The sequence below is a fragment of the Pyrgilauda ruficollis genome, unplaced genomic scaffold, assembly GCF_017590135.1.
Source record: "Pyrgilauda ruficollis isolate IOZ18807 unplaced genomic scaffold, ASM1759013v1 scaffold164, whole genome shotgun sequence".
Taxonomy (NCBI): domain Eukaryota; kingdom Metazoa; phylum Chordata; class Aves; order Passeriformes; family Passeridae; genus Pyrgilauda; species Pyrgilauda ruficollis.
The window spans coordinates 1,371,546-1,393,425 of record NW_024515209.1 but is presented as its reverse complement, the minus strand read 5'-3'; the positions used below and the strand labels follow the sequence as shown (position 1 = coordinate 1,393,425).

Genomic DNA, 21,880 nt, shown 5'->3' with positions numbered 1-21,880 from the left:
CGTCCTGCCGCGGCCACCCTGGGCTCAGCATCTCCTGGGGGACAGCCTGAGGCGCACAGAGGGCACACATCTGGGCTCTGTCCCCCTGGTGTGCCCCCAGCCTGCCCGTCACAGCCACGGGGACGCCCTGAACTGCTGCAGGAGACAGAAGATGGCAGCGGCCAGGGCCGTGTGCTGGCGGGCGAGCAGCTTGGTGCCCAGCTCAGGGCAGACCTGCCCGTGGAGCTGCTGGTGCAGGGCCTGCACCAGCTGCTGGTAGGTGCCCACCACATCCCCCAGCGCAGCTCCCAGCTCCTGCTGCCGCTGCCTGCACCGCCGGCAGTGTGTCACCTGGAAGCAGGTCACTGCCAGCTGCACCAGGCGGTCGAAGGTGGCTCTCAGAGCACGCTGCACCTCCGTGAGGGGCTGCTCCGTGCTCAGCAGCGCCTGGCAGCTGGACAGCAGGTCCTGGGAAGCCCAGCCCAGGGCACCCTTGCTCTCCACACCCTGCTCTGCACACTGGTCGTGCAGGTGGGTTGCCTGGTTCCCACAGAGCTTCCCCACAACCTCCTGCAGCTCCACAGTGTAGGCCAGGAAGTGGGAGAAATCCGCAGGGCTCACCCACGCCTGGTCCTTCAGCTGCCCCAGCACTCGGATGTGGGGGTCCTGCCCTGCCGTGTCCCCAGCAACAGAGACTGGGAAGCTGCTCCCGGGGGTGCTGGGAAGGCTGCAGCTGCTGGACGGAGGGGTGGTGAGGGGTCCTGGCAGCCGGGGAGGGCTGGCTTCGCGCTCGCCCTGGCTGTGGGGCTGCGGGAAGCAGCTGATGTAGGGCAGGCGGCAGCCGCAGCTGTCCAGCCCTCGGGGGGCTGGGGAGGGCCCGGCTGCGAGGGGGGGCACAGGGCTCTGCTCACCCTGCTCGGGGTTAAAGCAGAGGAACGAGTGCTTTGCAGCCCCGTGGGCTCCTGCTCCTTGCCCCAAGGGAACTGGGACTGAGGAGATGGCAAGCCCTGCAGATGGAGGCAGGCAGGAGTCCTTCCCCAGCCCTGCCGCCTGCTCTCTGGGGAGAGAAGCCTGTGCAGGCTGGGGTTCATTTCTTGGGTCTCCTGGGTCTCCTTGGGTCTGCTGCTGAGCCACATTTCTTGGGTCTCCTGGCTGCCCTGCAGCCTGCCCTGAGCTGCCAGAGCCTCCTCCTGCAGGAGATGCTGGCACCATCCTGCCACCAGCCCTGCACCCGTGGGTTGTCAGACACGCCAAGGGCTGCAGTGGGCCGTGGCCCCTGTCCTGCAGGCCGTGTGACACAGGGCTGAGTGGCACAGGCTCTGTCCTCAGCCCGAGTGAGAGCCAGGAGAGGCGGGTGAGCACCCCCGAGGCACTGCTGCAGTCTGCCAGGAGCTGGGCTGGCTCCGGGAGCCGCGCCTGCCCGCCGTGCAGGGTCTGCCCGCTCACCTGCCAGCTCCTGCCCGGGAGCACGGCCCGGGACAAGGACTGGGACACGGCCCGGGACAAGGACTGGGACACGGCCCGGGACATGGCCCGGGACACGGCCCCCTCACAGCTGCTGCTGGCACGGCACTGACCATCACCATGACACTGACCATCAGTATGGCATTGAGCATCACCATGGCACTGATCGTCACCCTGGCACTGACCCTGGGCATGGCACTGACCATCAGCACAGCACTGACCATCACCATGACACTGACCATCAGTATGGCATTGAGCATCACCATGGCACTGACCCTGGGCATGGCACTGACCCTGGGCATGGCACTGACCATCAGCACTGCCCTGACTGTCGGCACTGCCCTTGCCAATGACACAGCTCTGGCGCTCGGCTTTGCTCTCGTGCCAGGGAGCCAGGGAAGGCTCCACGCTGGCAGGGAGCAGCCCCTGCTCCTGGGCCAGCTCCTGGGCAGGGGCCGTGCTGGAGCCGGGAGCCGGTGGCAGCAGCCCGAGCTGGTCAGAGGGGCACACAGCAGCAGAGGGCACAAGGCTGGCCTTGTGCTGGGTGCCCACCAGCTCACCCCCCTCCTCCTGCAGCGCCGGGCTCTGCCAGCCTGCAGTGGGCACACGGCTCTCCTCGCCCAGACAGCCGGGATCTGCCTCCCCTGGGGAGCTCTCCTGGGCAGCTCCACTCTGACCTCGGGGAAGGGGCTCCTGGGCCAGCAAAGGGGGCTGCTGTGGCTGGAGGCTGCTGTCCTGCTCCCCACACTGGCCACCAGGATGGTGAACGTCCAAAAGGGAGGCAACCAGCCATTCCATCACCGACTTTGTCTCCGTGGTGTCAGCTTCCATGTCCAGCAGGTCAGAGCAGGGGTCTGTGCCAGCAGTGTCCCTCTGGGCCCGGGGGGCTGCAGCAATCCCCCTCTCCATGTCCTTCCCTGTGTCCTCTGTCGGGGGCTGAGTGGGTGGCCAGGAGCAGCAGCGCTGTGGAGAGCCTGGGGCAGCTGCAGGGAAACTGACCTGCGAGGTGTAGTCAGTTTTCAGGAAAGACCTTCTCTTCCTCAGGCTCTTGCTGTAGGTCAGCTCCTTCTCCTGCCCCTGCTTCTCCCTCCTTGGTGGGTTCTCCCCCAGGCTGTAGCACCTCAGCCTCTGTGGGATGCAGGAGGAGGTCTCTGTGCCCTCCCAGGATGCTGTATCGCAGCCTGAGGGCAAGAAAAACATGGAAATCAGGAGGAAATCCCGGGCAGCAGAATGTCCTCATGCCTACACAGTGGGCCAAAAAGCTCCTGGCACAGGACTTGGGATCACAGGCACAAAAGTGCAGCAGCAGTGCCTGGCTCCCGAGAGCAAAGGGAAATGGTCTCTCGTGATCAAGAACCTGCGTGGAGTGGGATGTCCAGAAAAATCAGAGCCTGGCTGTGTGGCTACAAGGGCTGAAGCCCAGGGCTGGTGATGAGGGAGCAGCTTCACCTGGAGGCAGGGGTGGCTGTAATTCCCCAGGTAGATCTGGGGACAGCAGCAGCTGTGGGTGTATCACCGCACAGAAACACGGCCAGGGGCTCCCAGCTGTGTATTTCGTATTTCGGTGGTAACAATTTCCACAGAGACAGTTTCCTTCCTGAGCACAGTACGGTGACTGTGCACTGCTGTAAAAGCCAAAACTGTTCTAATGGCATGAATTAAATTCTTAAGAGGTTCTGTTAATACTGAAAGAGCTGATTAGTTCAGGAAGGAGAATACTCCCATTTCTGAGGAAATACAGTGGTCAGGAGCTGCCCAGCCCTGGGAATCCTTGGCCCAGCTCTGAAACCAGCCTCTAACCTGAGCACGACCTTTGAGCTTGGGGGTTCATGTAACAATGTTTTACAGGTTTGGGCGATTCCAGAATGCTGCTCCTCTGCAAACTGACTTTTCCCAACACCTGGTATTTGCACATGGTAACAAATCCCCCTGTAATGTCACTGTAAGGGTGCTGAGGAGTGGCCTGCAGAGGACAGGGGGCTTCAGAGGTCCCTCCAAAGTCTTGGAAAAGCCCCCAGGAGGACTGATTGCCGCCCTGATTTTTTAAGATTTTCTAAGCCTTCTGATGTTTGCATTCTTGTAGCAAACTTTCTCACACACTTTTCTGTAAATAACTTATTGTTTCGCATTATTTTATGGAGGAGGAGAAATTTGATGGGCTGTTGGTTTGTCCAGTGTCATTGGAGAGGTGGCACTGTCACCCTCCAACCCACTGTCACCTTTGGAAATCTAGAAACGTTGGAGTCAGAGAACAAACTTCCCCTGTTCCCCTGAGAGCAGCTCCGTGTCCCGCAGCGACCGCGGCCCCGCCGGGCAGCAGGGACCCCGGCACGGCCGTGCCTTTACCTGCCGGCCCCGGCGGGCTGAGCCTGTCGGCGGCATCGTAGAACTCCTCCTCGGAGCTGGAGTCCCCGAAGCCCGGCGGCGGCCGCAGGACCGGCTCGCCGTCCCCGGCGCCGCTGCCCGCGGGGGATGCGCTGCAGCACCGGCTGTAGGAGCCCGCGGCGTCCCCCTCGGAGCCCTCCCGAGCGGCCGAGCGCTCGCCCTGCCCCGCGGGGCCGGCCCCGGGCCCCGGCGGCACCTGCAGGAAGCACAGGTAGTCGCCGGTGCCGGTGCCGGTGCCGGCGGGGCTGGCGCACACCGGCACGAAGCTGCGCTCGGAGCTGCGCATCTCCCGCACGGTGGGCGTGCAGAGGCGCAGCAGCTCTGGCCTGGAGGAAGAGCACGCTTCCAGCGCCTCCTCCTCCAGCGCATCCATGGAGTCGCTGGAGCCGCTCGTCTTGAAGCCCCGGCTCTCGGTGTTGGCCGAGTCGGACGCCTCGGAGGTGCTGTCGGTGGCGTTGTCACCGCCCGTGTCCCGCGGGCCGCCGCCGCTGGCCGCGGGGCTGCGGGGCTCCGGCCGCCCCTCCGCGCGGGGACCCGGCTCCCAGGAGTCCTCCGAGTCGCTGCAGGCCCGGGATTCGTACCCTGCGGGTTAAAGGAACCCGTCAGCCCTGGCTGTGGGTGGGGGGCTCAGCCAGACCCCGGGGGCTCAGCCCTCGCCAGCCCCCCGAGCTGCAGGGCAGGGTGCAGAGAGAGCAGGGGATGCTCCAGCCCGGAGCAGCCCCCGAGCTGCAGGGAGGGGTGCAGATGGAGCAGGGGGTGCTCCAGCCCAGAGCAGCCCCCCGAGCTGCAGGGCAGCTGCCAGCCCAGCTGACCCCCGCCCCAAGCCTCGGTCCCCACAAGCCCGCAGCTGTCAGAGCAGCAGGGCACCGTGAATGCTGGAAAAGCCCTCTCAGATCACCGAGCCCAGCCTCGATCTAACGCAGGTGCCACCGCACAGCCCCGGGCTGCTGCTCCCACCTGATGCTGCTCCCAGGTCACCCACCCGCTTCCTCCCCACCCTGTGTCAAAAAAAGGCTGGTTTTATACACCTTCCTCAGCTGAGACACGGTGCAGCTGCTGTTTTTTCTCTCCCCAGGTGAACACGGAGGCGTTTGCATCCACGAGGAGTCTGTAGTAGCCAGCGATGAGGCAGACCAGGTCCTTGGCACTGTTTGACTCCAGCAGCAGAGTAAGCACCTTTTTTTGGTTTATTTTTCAGAGGTGTGGAGGAGAAAAGAGTAAAGAAGATTAGAATAAACAAATATTGCTTGTACCACAGTGAGCAGGAACAGGCTGCACAAGGACAAGGCACCCCCTCTGTCTCTTACAAGGAGGCACAAAGAGGAGTAATTTATTTTTCTCACCTTTTGTGCCTTTGCTGCATCTCACTGATGGAGGAAAAATCACTTTCCCTCACAGCAGGAAGAATCCCTTCTCTCTAGCCATATTTTTGTTTCTTCCTGCGAGCTTTCCCCCCGGTCTGTTCTAAGCCCTTTATCCCCGTGACTCCCCAGCCTCTGGGGAGAGCTGATGGTGCAGGGGGCTCCCCGTGCCCACTCAGCTGCTCACCTTCAGGTCCTGCAGGTAGATCTTGACGGTGCTCACGCGCTCCGAGTCCTCGCTGAGCTCCACCCTGCTGATGCTGGGGAACTCGGCCAGGCTGCTGACGATGTTCAGCTTGCTGTTGATGATCTGGCTCACGCCGTGCTTGGCGCCCACCAGCAGCGCCACGTACGACTCCCTGTCCTGCAGCTGTGGGGCACGGGTTAACCCTGGGGCAGGGACCCCCAGCCGGGCTGGGCAGGGCCCCCTGGGCCCCCCGACCTCCTGGGCATCCCTGCTCGGACTCTCCTTGCTGCTGCTGCCGCTGGAGCCCGCTCCCTGCTCTGCCCCCACACAGGGACCAGCAGCCTGCCTTGGGCGGCCCCAGGCATGCAGCAGCCCCCCGGCAGCCCCAGGGATGGGCTGGCAGCAGGAGGTCACTGCCAGCCGCGTCACCTGGCAGCCCAGGTGTCCCCATGTGGACCCAGTGAGACCTGCTGCAGGGTAAAGACTTCACAAAGGCATTTCTGGGCCTGGAAGAAGTGTCAGTGCTTTTTGTTAGGGTGAGACACTTAATGAAAAATGAATTAACGCACATATGATCTGGCAGAAATTGTTCAGTTTGCACGTAGGTGTAAAGTTTAGCACTGCTGTGACCCATGGGGGTCTTGCTGTGGTACAGGCCCACCAGCACGGCTCAGCCCCCAGTGTTCTGCAGCTCAGCACAGACCCAGCTGGGGACAGGCAGAACAATCAACAACCCAAGAAACCTCTGGTAAAAAGGGAAGAGTTCTTTTTCACTGTGAGGTTTCAGGGTTTCCAGTATTTTCTCAACAGCCTGAAGCCTGCCCACATTTCCCAAGTACTTTATAACACACAAAGGACAGACAGGGTCTATCTGAGGAGCAAGAATGGCAGCTTCCAGTCAGGAAAACACGCACAGCTGCTCTGCAGGCTGGTCTGTGCTGCGGACACTTGGGAGGAATGAGGCTGAGCTCCTCCAGCACAGCCCCCGAGCAGGACCCACGGTGACAAGGACAGGGGGGGCAGTGCCCACAGCAGCCCCTACCATCATGGTGGCATTGAAGATCATCCCGCTGTACATCTTCAGCTCCCCCAGGATCTGCAGGTAGCTCAGGCGCACCTGGGCCGCGCCGGGCGCGTGCTGCGTGGGCAGGGGAGGAAACACGTCAGGAGCAGCACTGCAGCAGGACACAGCCCCTGCTCAGGACCGGGCTGTGACCAGCACGTCCAGCTCAGTCTGCCGGGCAGCAGAGGAGCCCAGGGACCACCCGACACGGCCCTCTGAGCCTGGCACAGAGCAGGGAGAGGGGCACAGCGTGGGGGGCAGAGAACAGCCCCGGGTGACACGCAGGAGGAGACCTGGGGGGGACACCGTGACCTGGGGGGGGCACACTGTGACCTGGGGGGGACACTGTGACCTGGGGGGGACACCCTACCTTCTGCCGAGGGTCCAGCAGCACCTGGTTCCGCTTCAGGTGGTAGCTGATGGCTTTCTTGATGTCCTTCCCTCTCATGTTTCGAAGCAAGGTGGGCGAGATGAAGTTTTCGATCCCCCAGTCCCTCCTGGCAGAAAGAGGGAAGGGAGCACAGGGGGTCCCAGCCACGCTGACCCCCAGCAGCACAGGGCAGGGCAGGGGCACCAGGCAGCCCTGGGGGGCTGTGACACCCCCAGTGGCCTCACTGGCTCCAATTCCCTGCTACCTGCACCTGCCAGCAGGTCAGGAGTGGCGCTGCGCAACGTGCACTTTGGGGCAGAATGGCCATTTTCACGTGGTTTCCCAGGAGGGAGTTCACAACCTGCGTGAGCAGCACAGTGCCCATCTCCCCCCACCATCCCCAGGATGGAGCCTCTGTCCTGGCATGGCCCTTGCTTTGGTGGCAGGAATATGACATTTCAGCAGGTTCAGCCTCCTGCACCCAGAGCGTGGCCCAGGTGTGCTGCTGGAGAGTTCACCCAGCCCAGGCCTCATGTGAGGTGAGAGCAGTGCAGCTGCCCCTCGCCCCCACTCCCTGCACACAGCTGGGCACATCTGGCTGCACAGTGCCTGGTAATTAACCTGGCCACCACACCAGTGCTGGTAATTAACGAGTAATTAACTGCTGCCTAGAGCAGGGCCCCTCCAGGGCAGGTGCAGCCCAAGAGCAGCAGGGCACACCTGCCCCTTCCGAAAGCACTTTTTGGTCATTTCCCCGCAGATCCCAGGATCTACCACTGCCCAAAGGAGGTATTCCTGGCATGCTTCTGGCTGTGCAAGACTGTTGATTGCACCCTCTCTCTCCATTCACTGCAGTCAACACTGGCAGGAGCAGCTCGGGTAACCATCCCTGTGTGAGAGATCTGCAGTTTCAAGCCCCTGGCCCTGTGACAAAGACCCTCCCTGTGCCTCGGGACACACCCAGGAGTCCAGTGCCTGCACTACCCAGGCAGGTCAGGGGGTGTGTAGGAATTACATATCCTCTGAACAGAGGGAAACATAGTTCTCCCAGGAAAGTCCTGAGAAGCTGAGTAGAAGCTGTGGGAAACTTAGAAGAAATAATTCAAACAATTATTATCTCTTTCTGTAATAAATATGGTTCTCCAGAGTGCACTATTCATAGTTCACCCATAGTGTAAAAAAAAAACATCCCTGAAAGCCAATCAAGTCTTAAATCCACCATTATTTCTATAAACACTGTAGATTTCAAATAATAAAATGTGTTTTCATACCTTCTGATGCTAAAGTCTCTATATCACCTTTAACTGTCCCCAGCACCCCTTCAGTGGCAGGGGTTGAGGACAGGGGGCCCGAGGCCACCCTGCAGCACAGCCAAGGGGCTGCAATCCCCTCTGGACTCTGTGCAGAGCTAAACAGGGGGCAAACAGCGACCTGATGCCACTTTTGGGGTCTCCAGCTTTTGCAGGGCATAGTGACAGCGGGGCACAGAATCGGAGCACTCACTCGATGTATTTCAAGGACACCTTCTGTGGCTGGGCACAGGCAGAGATCCTCTCCTGGATGTGCAGAGCGGCCAGGCGCAGCGCCACACTGCACTTCATCTCCACTGCAAACCTCTCCTGGAGCACGTCGCTGCAGCTCTGGGGCAGACACAGCACGGTCAGGACACAGGCAGGCAGGACAAACTGCCACGCCACGCAGCCAGGCCAGGGTATCCCCAGCCAGGCATACAAGCTGATTTAAGAGTTAAAGCAAATCGAATTGAAATGCCCTGGTTTTAAGTGCTCTCCGTTTCCATAGAGCTGAGCCAGCCTGAGGCACGCTCTGGTTTACAGCAGAAATGAGGATGGGGTGAGAAGGGATTGCTAAGCGTGTCACCTGCAGGTACAGGTACTCAAAGGCCACCGGGTCTTCCTGCAGGAGGTCCAAGGGGTCCCTGGGGACAAAGCACACCCTGAAGAGGCAGCGGTAGTCGTGAGAGTCTCTTTTCTGGACCACCTGCAAGAGAGAGGGGGTCTCACAGCACAAGCCCCCCTCCAGGGGTGCACCACAAGCCTTTGCCCTGCAAACCCACAGGAATGGTGTCACACCACTGGCAGGGGCACGGTGCAGATCGTCCTGAACAAACACAAGGAGACTTTGCTAGTGCTTGCAACTTTATCTCTGATTCTCCATCTGGTCTTTTCTTCTCCCTGCAGTAGCCCAGAAGCCCTCTGACAGCAAGACCTCATTTAAATGTCCACTGATCCCAAAGACTTGCAGTGTCACCAGGACAGAGGCTTTGGGGCAGTGTGATAGCAGCAGGGGAAGGGGCAGGCTGCTCTGCTTTGGAGCGCAGCCACAAGACACAGCAGCCCTAAACAGACCCCTGAATCATCCCTGTAATGTCAGTACAATGTCAAGGCTCTGAGTTATCCATCAGCATATTTTATTCTGGGCAGGTCCTGCCCAGCGGAAATCCGGACCCATGTGCTCAGTGGTGTGACAGCAGCAGCCACTGAGGGACTGGAGCTGGATGATCCCTGTGTGTGCCTTCCCACCCAGGGCACTCTGTGTGACTGCAGGGACCCCTCTGCAGGGGGCTGCCAGCCACCAAAGGCAGCAGCACGGAGCTGGGGCAGCTGAGCAGGCACCTCTGACAAACCTGCACGGCTGCAGGACGCCACGGGCTCACAGGACACGAGGAACTGACTCAGAACTCAGCCCAAGTGGCCCCTGCTGGGGCAGATGCTCTGATGCTCAGGGAGCTGTGAGCAGAGGTCAGGCCCAGCTGCCTTAAAGCTGCCTCAGGCTCAAGCAGTCCTCAGCAGACGGGCTGCTGTGACAGGGGGCACAAAGGATGTCACCCACGACTGCTCTGCAGGCAGCACCAGCCCAGGGGTACTGCTGTGTGTGTGGGGGCACTCAGGATGCTTCAAAGGTCCTTCCCCAGGGGCGTGGGGTGTGGACACCAGGGCAGAAGTGGATGGCATGGCGGGGGCCGAGCTGAGCTCACCCCTCTGGTGGCTCCCTGTGCCCTCACCGGCCTCTCCTGGGGGGCAGTGCCCCTCTGCAGGGCTGTGGGGCGCAGGGGGGCTCCGCTCACCTGTGCAATGAGCTCCTCCTCGTGCAGCAGGTGGATCTTGGCCAGGTTGTACTGCTCCTCCAGCGCCAGCGCGAAGTGCGCGATGCTGCGGAGGGACAGCTTCTCCTGCAGCGTCAGCACGATGTCCTGCAGGGCACAGGGCTCTCGCAGGGCACTGCTGCAGGGCTGCCACGCCGTGCCCCAGCCTGCAGGGCTGCGGGGCACGGACAGACAGAGCACAGCCATCCCAGCAGGCGGAGGAGAAGGTGGGCAAGCTGCAGACCCCGAGGTGTCACAGGTGTCAAAGCCACCTCCTGCAGCTGCCTGTCCTGAGCTGCCTCACACCCACAGCTTGGCTTTTCAGCTGGGTGCTGCTGAGCACTTTCTGTCACCCCTGAGTGACAGAAACACCCCGAGTGTTTGCTGTGTTTGTTATTCTAGCTTTCTAGAACTCTGAAACATTTGGGAAGTGGCCAAGGCCAGGCTGGACAGGATTGAAGCAGTGAGAGGTGTCCCTGCCCATGGTAGGAGATGGGAACAGGATGGTCTCTAAGGTCCCTTCCAACCCAAATCAGTCTGTGAATCTATGATTTTTGACAAAACTAAAAAGAACTTGTGAAGAACACTTCTCTGCAATAAACAAGAATTTGAGACTGTAACTGTAAAAAATCCTACCACATCTGACTGAAGCTGGTGTTTCACTTTGTAATAGAGAATTCTGTCAATACTCTAACTGCGACAGAAGTAACAAGGTTTACTTTTGGCAAAAAGAAAATACCACCTCAGGCTTGACTGAGCACAAATTGAAACAGAAGCCCTTGGGCTCACTCAAGCCTTCCGAGGCAAGCATAAATGTTTGACTCACCTCAGTTTTAAGCCAGGATGTCTCAAAACACAGAGGAATTTCTGGAAACACCTAACTTGGGAAGCATTTTACTCATTTAGGTGTTTCTGGAGGGCACTGGTGAGGGCTGCTCTCAGAAACTGGGAAAACTTGTTGCATGTCAGAGCTGAGCAACTCAAGTCAAAGACAAAGAGCTAATCCATCCTTTAGAAATTAAACCCTTGGGGACAGGCACTCAAATATCTTTTTACAAGTCTCCTTTCCTTTCCTTTCCACCTCCTTGCTTTATTTCACTATTTTATTTTTCTAGACCCTGCAAGTCAAAAGACTTGCAGACACTTACTTGCCTGAGAGACCACAACGGTTTTGTGAAGCTTGAACAAGCTAGACACACTCCTCCTTTTCTGAGAAAAATTTTCACTGCATGATAAAGTGAAATCTCATTGTTTCCCTTTAATATACTTTCAGCCTGATAGCCCCAGAATGCCTGTCCATCGTGGACTGGTGCAGGACACCACCTGTCCTTTAAGTAATTTATGCCCTCCAGCCACTGGCCATGGCCAAATCTTACCAAGTGCAACAGAAACACTGAGCAGCCACAAGGATCAGGCCAGGAAACCTGGAGGTGTGCAAGGTGTGTCCAAGCACAGCAGTTTGGGAAGGGCTGGATCCACGGCTCAGCAGAGCAGCATTGTGTTTTCAGGGGAGTGATCAGAGGGAGGATCACCCTTTGCTCAGGAGGATCATTCCCTCCTGTGCTGCCCTTTCACCTGGGGGGTGAATCAGTGCTCGTGTCTCCAGAGGGGAGCATCCTCACCAGGGCAGAACGAGGCTGGAGTCAGCAAACCCAGCGTGCCCAGCACAGCCAGCTGGGGGGCTGCAGGGGCCCTGCCTGCCCCTCTGCTGGGCTGGGCTGCTGGCAACAGAGCCTCCTTACCTTCACAGTGGTGCTGCTCTCAAAGCGGAATGCCTTGGTCTGTCCGTTCTCCAGGTACACCTTGAGGACGTTGGGCATGAACAGGAGGGAGCTGCCCTGCAGAACAAAAGCAGCAGCTCGGGCACCCAGCCTGGGCACCAGCTGCTCTGCCCGCCACTGCAAGTCCTGGCATCCAGGAAAACCCTTCTCTGCCTTGGCAACCCTCTTGCACGGCACCAGGTTGGCTCCTGACTGTGCTTCTGGCACGGGGAGACAGAAGGAGGGTTACCTTTACCGTAACCCCCGGGGCAGCACCGCCTGCAGCAGGAGCGGCAGCGCTGGAAGCACGGAGCCACGCTCCCCGCTCACCCCCAGCGCCCGGCGGCGCCTCGGGAAAAGGCATCCTGCCATCCCCAGCAGCAGGGACCCCCGCGCTGACAGCGGCCCCAGCGCTGCCCGCGCCACGGGGGCAGCCGTGATATTTTCTGAAAAATGCTTTGCTAGGATTTGTCCCCTCCTGAGGGACTAAGCAGCCTCAGGAAAGAAATGCAAACAATTTATTAACTGCTGCTGTGGAATGCAACAGGTGCAGCTGGGGTTGGTGCATGTTGGTTGTTTCTAATCAATAATCAATCAAAGATGCAGCTGGCTCGGACTCTCTGGGAGTCAGCAGCCTTTGGTATCATTCCTCTCCTGTCCTTCCCAGCCTTCTGATGGATCCTTTCTCTCTATTCTTTTAGCATATTTTATTGTATAATTTTAACATAATATAATAAACCAGCCTTCTGAAACATGGAGCCAAGGTTCTCGTCTCCACACACGGGGTATCCACCACAACGGGGAGCCTGCCAAACACACCACACTGCTTCCACCCAGCCCTGCCCCGAGATCTGACACCCCAGCACGTCCCAGGCAGGGGGTGATGTACCAGAGTGTCCTGAGATGGGTCCCAAACACGGGGCACAAGACGAGGACAGCCTCAGTGAGAGCAGCTCTGCTGGGTGCTTGGGGAAGGGTCTGAGCATTGGCCTCTGTCCTCCCAGGCAGCCCGATCCCCTTTCAGCCCTCCCTGCAGCAGGGATGCCTGCCCCTCTCCCCCAGCTTCACCACCATTCCCCTGGCTGCTCAGGGCTCAGCAGTTCAGCCCTGCACCTTGGAGCTCCTGCCCAGCACTCTCTGTCCTGTTCTTGGGCCAGCACGCTGCTCCCACCGCCTAGGGGATTCGTCTCCTTGTCAGAGAGCCTCAGGGTTAGCAACGGGGTTTCTGGGATGATCTCTCCTGTGCCTCCTGTTACAAACCTCACAGAGAGCCCACAGCCCCTGGAAGTGCTGCCAGGGCAAACACGAAACCCTTCTAAATCCCACCCTTGCTCCTCTCACAGCCACTCTTGGGGTCCAAGCTGCCTGCAGCCATTACTGAGAAAAAACAAGAGAACACTGCTGCTCTTTTCTCTAGCCCAGCTTCTGGGCCCTTTAGCCAGCCCAAAGAGCTCGTGTCTCTGGCAGGGGCTGCAGTGTGCACCAGCCCCAGGACAGTGATGCAGTTTCACAGCAGCTGCACATCTCCCCTTCTCTCCCACGGCACAGACACGCGGGAGGGGACCTGCACCTGCAGCACTGAACACCTGCCCAGAGCATCCCCACTCTCCTGCCCACATCCAGGGCACCCAGAGGGGTTCCTCCCTTGCTGTGAAGGCTGTCAGAAGCTGAGATGAGCTGACCCTCCAGCTGCAGCAGCCGTGCCCTGCCGTGCTGCCGGGGCAGGGCTGGCTCCCCAGCTCCCCCTGCTAACAACGCGGCCGCGTCCCCGGGGGCTGTCCCCGGCGCAGAGCTCAGGATGTGGAATACATCAGCAGCCTGCAGAAGGCAGGGCAGCAGCGAGGCTCATTAACAATTCATGCTGCAGCCTGCAGGGTCGGGTTTCAGCTGCAGAACGCAGCCGCTGGGATCCTTCCCCCCGCCACAAGGATCACTTAGCCGTGCTCCATTAGGATGACAAGAGCAGTATATTTACTGAAACTGGAGGCTGTACACTTTTCAGGGCCATAATACCCATTTTGGCTGCCTTAGTACGTCAGCCCACGGAAAGGAGAGCAGCCCTAAAGCACTCAGGGCTGCCGAGGTGCATAGTGCTTTTCCAGAAAGAAATCATAAATATGCAACAAATTTATTCACTCTTCCTTTGTGCTAATACCTCACTGTTCAAAACAGGTTACATATCCAGATGGTGAAAAGGGAATCTAACACCAGTGGGACCCCAGCACCTGAATTAATTTCCCCTGCCTTTGTGCTGTCATTAAATTAATGGCAATCTAAACACTGACCGTGTCCCTCCTGTGCACTTGCAGAGGCTGGATCAGCTCCGAGGCTTTAGGGAGGCTCGGAGTGCAGCTTTCCCTCCACAGGTGCCTTCTTTAGACTCTCACACGAGCTGCTTTCCCAGGCTCCTTGGGAGCCACCGCTCGGGGACTGGCACAGCCCCGGACCCACGGGCTGCGACACGAGCCCAGCCTGCAGCTGCGGGGAGCCGCAGGCTCACATCCCCAGCCGGACCAGCAGCAGGCTCTGCCTCTGATTTCGGCTCTGCCCGTGTCCCACCATCCGTCCTGCCCCAAGCCCTCGGGCCACCTGGGGCCACCTCCCGGGCACATCCTCCCGCTGCCATTCCCCGCCCGGTGACCCGGGTGTCACACCTGCCAACAGCGGGAGCTATGCTGTCCCCTGCCCGCCAGGACCCCCACAGCCGTGTCACCGACCCTGAGGGGTGGGACAGCCCTGCGAGGGCAGCCCTGGCACACCTGGCAACGGCGTGGCAGGAAGGGAGGGACCCCAGGGTCCAGAGGGACACTGGGAACGTCTGGAGGCACAGCCGACCTGCCCTGCCCTGCAGTGAGGAGGAGGAGGAGCGGGGTCCCGCCTGCAGTCACACAGGCAGGTGACACCCTCGGCACCCGCGGCTGCACCTCTGCCCGTGTGCAGGGCACAGGGAGCACACTCTGCCCTGGGAGCACCCCGAGCTGCACCAGGGAGCAGCAGGCAGGCCGGGGGGCAGCAGGAAAAGGGCCCGGTTTGTCCCTGCTGTGAAGCAGAAAGGCTGGCCAGACCTGGACAGCCGAGCAGCACTAATGAGCAGGGGGCAGAAAGGGGCACTTTGACCACAGGGTTCTTTCATCCTGAAAGACACCAGGAAAGGTCGACAGAGCTAATGACTCCCAGCTGACCCCAGTGAGCTTAGAAAGTTACACAGAAGGAGCAGGAGCCGTTCAGGAGCTGTTCACACCTTGGGGAGGACACAAGAGCTCTCACCTGTGCCGCAGGGAGAGCAGCAGGGGCAGAGCCGTGGTGGGCTGGCAGCCCCCAGGGACTGAGAGCCAGCCCACCCCACAGTGGCCAGCACAGCTGTGCACGCCTGGGGACACCCTGGGCAGGGACGGAGAGCAAGCCTGCCGCTGGAGCGCACGGTGACACCTAACAGCAGGGCAGAGTGCCCGGGGACGCAGCCGCCGCGCAGGGACTGTGCCGGGAACCAGCCCGGCTCCTCCAGAGCACACCACCCTGCTCCCACAGCTGCCTCCACCTCTCTGGGCCGGGATTCGTCCTGCCCACACTGCAGGGAGGGCTCGCCATGGAGGGATTAGCACTTCCAGGGAGGACAGCTGCCTCCCGCAGGGCGCAGGGAATGGCCTGGCTCCGCCGGGAGCGGGACAGAGCCAGCGCAGGCGGTGTCTGCCACCAGCCCGAGAAAGCACATCAAAGACAAACCCCGCAGGGAGAGGCTGCCCACGGCCCGGGCAGAGGGGCACAGCGAGCCCGGCCCCCGGCCCACGGGAGAGCCCCGCGGCCCTGACCTGCGAGTGTCCGTTCAGCAGCACCTCCTCCGCAAAGCGCACTTTGACGGGGTTGGTTTTCAGCCTCGCCCTCTTCTCCTCGGTGAGGAACGACGACTTGGGGCCACCCTGAAACGACAGCGGAGTTCGGGCGGGGCAGAGCCGTGCCGGGGCTGCTCGCCCTGCGCCCCTCGCACCCGCCCGGAGGGTGTCCTGGGGATGCCCACCGCCCCCAGCCCTGCCCAGACCCTTCGGACCGGCCCTGCAGCCAGCCCTGGCTGCCCAGCGAGCACACACGTGTGTGCCAGTGTCACTGCGCCCGTGTCACCGCCCAGGTGAGCCAGCTGCCGTGCCCAGCTGTCCCCCACGCCCGGACCCCGCAGAGCGGCTGGGGCGCTGCCAGCAGCTGGCTTGCACTGGGGTGCGCCTCATCCAGCTCACAGAGAGCCTGGCAGCGAGGGACAGACCCTGCCCGCTCTGCTGGGCTGCCCAGAGAGCTGCAAACCGCCCAGAGAGCCGCCCGCGGCCACCAGGGACGTGACCGCACGGCGCTGCTGTCACACGACCTTGCTGTCACCGTGGCAGCTGCCACCGGGCTCACGCTTTCAGGAACTCTGCACAAACCCCCTGTAAAGCATGATGGTCCCCAAGAGCAGCAGCAGAGCCCCTCGGTGTCCCCGCGGCAGCTGCCAGGCAGAGCCAAGCCTTCACCTGCCAGAAGTGCCCGCGCCTCCTGCCCCAGCCCTCACTGCCCTGGGGACACGAGGCGGGGACACAGCACGGGATTTGGGAGCAGCCCCGAGCACTCCGCACGTCCCAGAGCGCAGCAGGGTCTCAGCACGGAGCAGAGCCTGTCCCCGCAGCCCGGCCCCGCACCGGGGGCTGCGAGGAGCCGCTGCCAGCCCTCCCCGGGGCCGGCGGCGACAGCCGGGGATGCTCAGGGCACACCCGCGGCTCTGACCAGCCCCTCCAGCCCCAAGCCAGCCCTGTCCCGTGCCCTGGGAGCCGAGGAAGGGCCACTTACGGCCGCGCAGCGCAGGACGGTCAGGAGCAGCTCGTCACCGGCGTCCCTGCAAAGGGACCCGCGGTCAGCGCGGGCGGCAGCGCAGCCCGGGACACGGGGACACGGGGACACGCGTGACACACCTGATCAGGCTGGCCGCCCGCTCCACGGACAGCCCGTCCACCGCGCTGGAGTTGATGGAGAGGAGCTGGTCCCCCGGCTGCAGCTTGCCGTCGGCCGTGCTCCCTGCGCGGCGGAGCGGAGTGAGGCACGGGCAGCCCTCCCGCCCGGGCACAGCGCCGCTCACACGGCAAAACCCTGCGGGAGCATCCCCTCCGAGAGCATCCCCTGCGAGAGCATCCCCTCCGAGAGCATCCCCTCCACCCCTAACCCCGCACTGCCGGCTCCGGCACTCACTGCTGTCCCCAAGTGCCACACCTGCACCTGGGGTGTCCCGAGACAGCTCCCCTTCCCTCCCAGCACCTGCTGCTTCAACAACCACACCTGGCTGGCCAAAGAAAAGGGGTTGAAGGACACTGGGTGCTGACACCACCTGGTGGGTCCCTGCCTGTGTCCTTGTCCCCCACTCGAGCCTCCCTCTGCCCATGGAGAGCCCCGCAGGATCTGCCTGTCCCCTTGTCACAGCCCACCACGCTGGGAACCAAGCAGGGGCCACGTAGCTGTGGGCTCCCATCAGCAAAGGACAGCCTCAGAAGGGCAGGTTTCTTTGTGCCTCAGCTTCAGACAGGTTTTTTGTGCTTCAGCTCTAGTAAAATGTTGATTTTTTCTGATTTGGGGAAAAGAGAAGCACAGCAGAAAAAACCCACTTCTTACTCCCCACAGCTCCCAGGTGATTTCAGCGTGTTTCACATGGCAAAGGGCATAAAGAGGAGTGGGAGTGACAGAGGTACATGCCCTGGCCCAGAGCCCAGCCAGCCCCCAAGCAGAGGGCTGCCACACTCACACCAACAGGTGAAAACTACGTGGTTTTGTGCACCCATTAAAAAAAAAAAAAAAAAAAAAAAAAAAAAAAAAAAAAAAAAAAAAAAAAAACCAACAAAAAAACCTAATAAGAAACAGAATAAGAGTTTTTGAGTTACACCTGTCTCTTCTATAGCTAGAGGAGCTGATCTGCTCGATTTCAGCACTGCCTGCACACAGCAGCAAACCCCTCTGCCACAGGGCTAAAAGCCCAGGGTCTGTCCAGATCACTGTGACCACAGCAGAGTCAGATGAAATTCCCTAAGACAAGATTAAATTCTTCCTCTGCATTTCAGATAAAACCAGGAGGGACTTCACTTTGAGCAGCTCTCTGCATCAGGCAGGCCAGCAGGTGAGCACAGCTGGGGGACCCGTGGGGACACTGACACTGGCTCAGACCGTGGGGCAGGGACATGTCCTGGCACTGCGTGTGCCACTGTCACCCAGGCTGTGCCCAGGGCTCACACACCCACCAGGCACCCCAGAAACCACAACCCCTGCCAGAGCTGATCCCGACACCGCGTGCTGGGCTCTGAAGGCCACACCTGCCGTGACAGAGGCGATGGTCAGGGGCAGCCCGGGGCAGATCTCGAAGCCGTAGTGCTGCAGCACCAGGTCCTTGTACACCGTGACTGTCACCTTGGCCCGGCTGGGGGGCTGGGCTGCGCTGTCCCCAGCACTGTCCATCACTGCCACGCTGCCCCTGGGGACCAGAGCACATGGTTAAAGATGACGTAAGCACCGCTTGTCCAAAGGATCCACACCATTCCCTGCTGCCCCGAGGCTGGCTCTGCAGCCAGCAGCGGCTCCCTGGGCTCTGCAGGAGGCTGAGGACATCAGCCTGGCTGTGACCACAGCTCCCCAGGCACCCCAGCCCGGTGGCCTCACAGCAGGAGAGGCCCAGGTGTGCCCCAGCACAGGCCATGACCTCCACCCGGAGAGGCAGCGCGGGGACGCACAGCTCTGGGCCCCTGTGGGATCCATCAGCCCAGGATGTCCACCCTGTGTCCACTCCACCCTAATGTTGACTCACAGACCTCAGGGAAGGAAAGCAGCCATGGACCAGGATCCCTGGTAATGCAACCTAGTCAAAAATGTGGGCCCACAAAGAGAAGCAGGAGCCCACCTTCAAGAAGAGCAAGTTTCACATGGAGCAACGCTGTATTTCCTCCTCACAAAAGCACAGCAGAGCAAGGCAGCAACATCAGTCCCTGCGAGCCAAGGGGGTTGCTTACGAAGGCTGCTGCCATTCTTTTTCTGCGTGTGTATTTCCCAGAACAGAACCAGCGAGCAGGATGTGCAGGCTGTGCAGCCCCGCTCCCTGCAGCAGCGGGGGCTCCCTCCTCAGAAACCCCACTCACCTGGGTGCGCTGTCCCGAGAGCGATGAAGCCATTTTGCTACCATTTGCTCTATTCTACATGTTTTTCGTGTATGGATTAAGCTAGTCTCCAAATCTCCCATTTACCTGGAAGCGACAGAAACCACAGGAAAACAGAGTGACAGTGACTGGGGGGTTCCTCTGGACAGCTGTCAGCGTTACCAACACTAACTCACAACCCACCACAGAATAAAACAATATTAATTGTACTGTCTAACACCAAGAGATCAGCTAGTGAAGAGCAGAGCTGTGACAGAGAGTGACACGTGCTGTGACACTCATGGCACTGCTGCCCACCCAGCCTCCCCTGCTCGCTGCTTTTGGTCACCCATGTCACGGCCACAGTGCGTTACCCTTCCGTGGCAGGCAGTGATGTTCCCACTCCTTTCCCAAGGATTTTATGGCTCCATGGGCTTCTTTTGGAGGTGCAAGGGCTGGGTGAGCTTCCCACCCCCAAACTGAGGCTGCCAGAGCACGAGTGCTCAGTGAAAGCAGGCACCTGGTTTGACACTAACTGCAGACACCAGAGCACGCTGCACAGCCCAGCAGTGAGCCCTGCAGCCGTGCACCACTGCCAAACCTCTGAGCTCTGACCCTGGGAACAGCTGTGGGCTGGGAGAGAGCCTAACACAAATGAAACAAATTGTGCCTCTATCTGCCAGAAGCCGTGAGGAGTATCAGCTCCTTGTGTTTCCAGCCCTAAACTGCTGTATCCACCTTTCACAGGGCGCCTTCTGACCAGCCCAGGGGTTCCGCACGTCCTGACCTCCTCCCTCCTGTCTTCTGCTGGGACTGGACGTGCTGTGCCTCAGGGACTTGCTCTGTCATGCTGGACAGCGGGCTGCAGCTCCATGGCAGAAATGCTGCTGCAACAGAAATATCAGTAATTTAACCTGTGAACAGCAGGGATGGCTGGAAACTCAGAAATGAGGAACAAAAAAATGTGTCTCAACAAAAACTAGTCCTGTTCCACTCAGCACCTTCCCAGGCCCTGGCACTCCCCCAGCTCAGACTTTCTAACCAAGAAGGGAGGGCAGGACTCACATTTGGTGGTGAGCTCCTCACAGGGAGCCACTCCAGCCTGCTATGCTGCCTGCCTGTTCAGCCATGGGCAGAACACCGGGTAAATTCAGCCCTTCAGCAGTTCTGGCACTGGGCACTCTCTGGGCGCTTTCTTCCTAACACAGCACAATTCAGCCTGCTCCTTCAGCCACATGGCTCCTGAGAGGCACCTCTGACCCACAAATGGGCACCTGTGCCCCACTGTGCCTCCAGAAATCACAGCTGAGGAATGGGAAATGTGACCCCCAGCTCAGAGGGTGCCCAGGAAGTGACCAGGGGAGGAGCAGCAGCTCTGCAGGCTGCAGCACACACGCAGGATCTCCCCAGGGCAGCCTGAGCTGATGCAGCTCCTGCTGGCCCCTCTCAGTGTGTCACTGTCTCTGCCACTGGTGTGGCATCAGCTGCAGCCCTCCTGTGCCTTTGGCTTCCCCTCTCTGCTCAGCAGCACAAAGTGCTCTGGCCTTCCCGCTGCCCCAAACACCCCAAGGCTCCTCTGAGCACGGGGAACGTGCTGCCTGCAGGGGCTCCTGCCCCAGGGCTCCGTGTCGGGGTGCCTGGAGCTGCTGCTGCACCCTGACCCTCCTCAGGTGCCTCCTCACCACCTGCCTCTGCAGCTCCAGCCCTCAGCCCTTCCCCTGCACTCTGCAGAAAGGACAGATTTCCTATCTGACCTTCACAGGAGAGAATTCCCAGAGAAAGTCTCTGAACCTGTGGGACAAGGAGGAAAAGTCTGAAGAAGAAACACAAACATTTAAAGCTGGTGGAAAGGGAAGGGAAAGGGAAAGGGAAGGGAAAGGGAAGGGAAAGGGAAGGGAAAGGGAAGGGAAAGGGAAGGGAAAGGGAAGGGAAAGGGAAGGGAAAGGAACGGGAAAGGAACGGGAAAGGAACGGGAAAGGAACGGGAAAGGAACGGGAAAGGAACGGGAAAGGAACGGGAAAGGAGTTGCCCTTCCAGGAAACTGGAGTGTTTGGGCCAAACGGCAGGTGTCCTAGAGGGGGCAGCTCAGCTCGGCTGTATTCCCCCAAAGCAATGCCCGGCAGCAGGAGCAGCTGTCCCCACGGCATCCCCGGGGCACACGGAGCACACTGAGCAGGACAGGGCCACCCAGGGTCACTCAGCTGTCCCCAGCCTGGGATGTCCCAGGGCTCCCTCCTGCCCTCGTGCAGCTATTTCTGAGCCGAGCCCCTGAGCCCAGCACTAAGCAGCTCGAGCAGGATCCTCCCGCACAGCGCTCCCCCAGCTCCGTCACAGGGAGCTGTGACTCCTCGGGGATTTCTGTGGCCACCTGGCCCTTCTGGAGAGCCACAGCTCAGTGTCCGGGAGGAGCCCCGTGTGGGTGTCCCAGGGTCTTCAGGAGCAAAGCAGACCTGAAGGTCAGGGCCCACCTGGCAGCTGCACCAGGACATGCACAGCACAGGTCTGACCAGCAAGGAAAAGCCAAGCCCACTGCCAAGGAGAGTGCTTCAACATTTCATGGAAAGCATTAATTCACTTTCATTCAAAGTATTAATTCACGGGCAAAGCTTTTGACATGACATGTTTGTCTTTAGGTATTATCTCCCAGCAGACGTGGCAGCAGGAGCAGCAGTGGGAGCAGCAGCACCCCTGCAGCTGCTGACAGAGAAATGCCTGGTCAGGTGCTGCCACAAGCTGCGGTAAAACCCTGGGTGCTCTCCACCTGTAGCTTCAGCACAGGAGCCCTTGGCAGCACTGCCTGCAGTGTTTGCCATCAGCAGGGAGCTGGGTGGGCTCTGCCTGAGGGAGGAAGGGCCCCAGAGCAGCCCTGGGAGAAGGACTTGGGGTGCTGGTGGGTGAGACCTGGCCCTTCCCTGGCCGTGTGTGCTGGGACCCAGAAACCCCCCTGTGCTGGCCTGACCCCCAGCGTGGGCAGCAGGGCAGGGGGCATCCTGCCCCTCTCCCTGCTCATGTGAGACCCCACCTGCAGAGCTGCCAGCCCTGGGGAACAGCACAGGGAGGATGTGGAGCTGCTGGAGC

At 60.3% G+C, this 21,880-nt stretch overlaps 1 protein-coding gene across 1 annotated transcript; it reads right to left on the bottom strand.

Moving 5' to 3' along the window:
• Window positions 1-108: 108 nt before the first annotated feature.
• Window positions 109-18,906, bottom strand: FRMPD1 (FERM and PDZ domain containing 1). Its single transcript, XM_041463329.1, has 15 exons — window positions 18,806-18,906; window positions 17,990-18,147; window positions 16,607-16,709; window positions 16,485-16,530; window positions 15,482-15,589; window positions 11,655-11,750; window positions 9,895-10,020; window positions 8,688-8,807; window positions 8,313-8,449; window positions 6,810-6,936; window positions 6,419-6,514; window positions 5,377-5,559; window positions 4,857-5,004; window positions 3,790-4,410; window positions 109-2,624 (listed from the first exon to the last, which is right to left on the bottom strand). The coding sequence occupies exons 1-15, from the start codon at window positions 18,904-18,906 to the stop codon at window positions 109-111; spliced, it is 4,686 nt and encodes a 1,561-aa protein (XP_041319263.1).
• Window positions 18,907-21,880: the final 2,974 nt, after the last annotated feature.

Bases quoted from the DNA above. Each gene is read 5' to 3' on its own strand.
- FRMPD1 (XM_041463329.1), bottom strand. From the start codon at position 18,906: ATGGGAGATTTGGAGACTAGCTTAATCCATACACGAAAAACATGTAGA. The intron at 11,751-15,481 runs GTCAGGGCCGCG...TTTGTTCTGCAG, and splicing joins TGCTGAACGGACACTCGCAG to GGCAGCTCCCTCCTGTTCAT. The intron at 6,937-8,312 runs GTGAGTGCTCCG...TCTTTCTGCCAG, and splicing joins GTGTCCTTGAAATACATCGA to GAGGGACTGGGGGATCGAAA.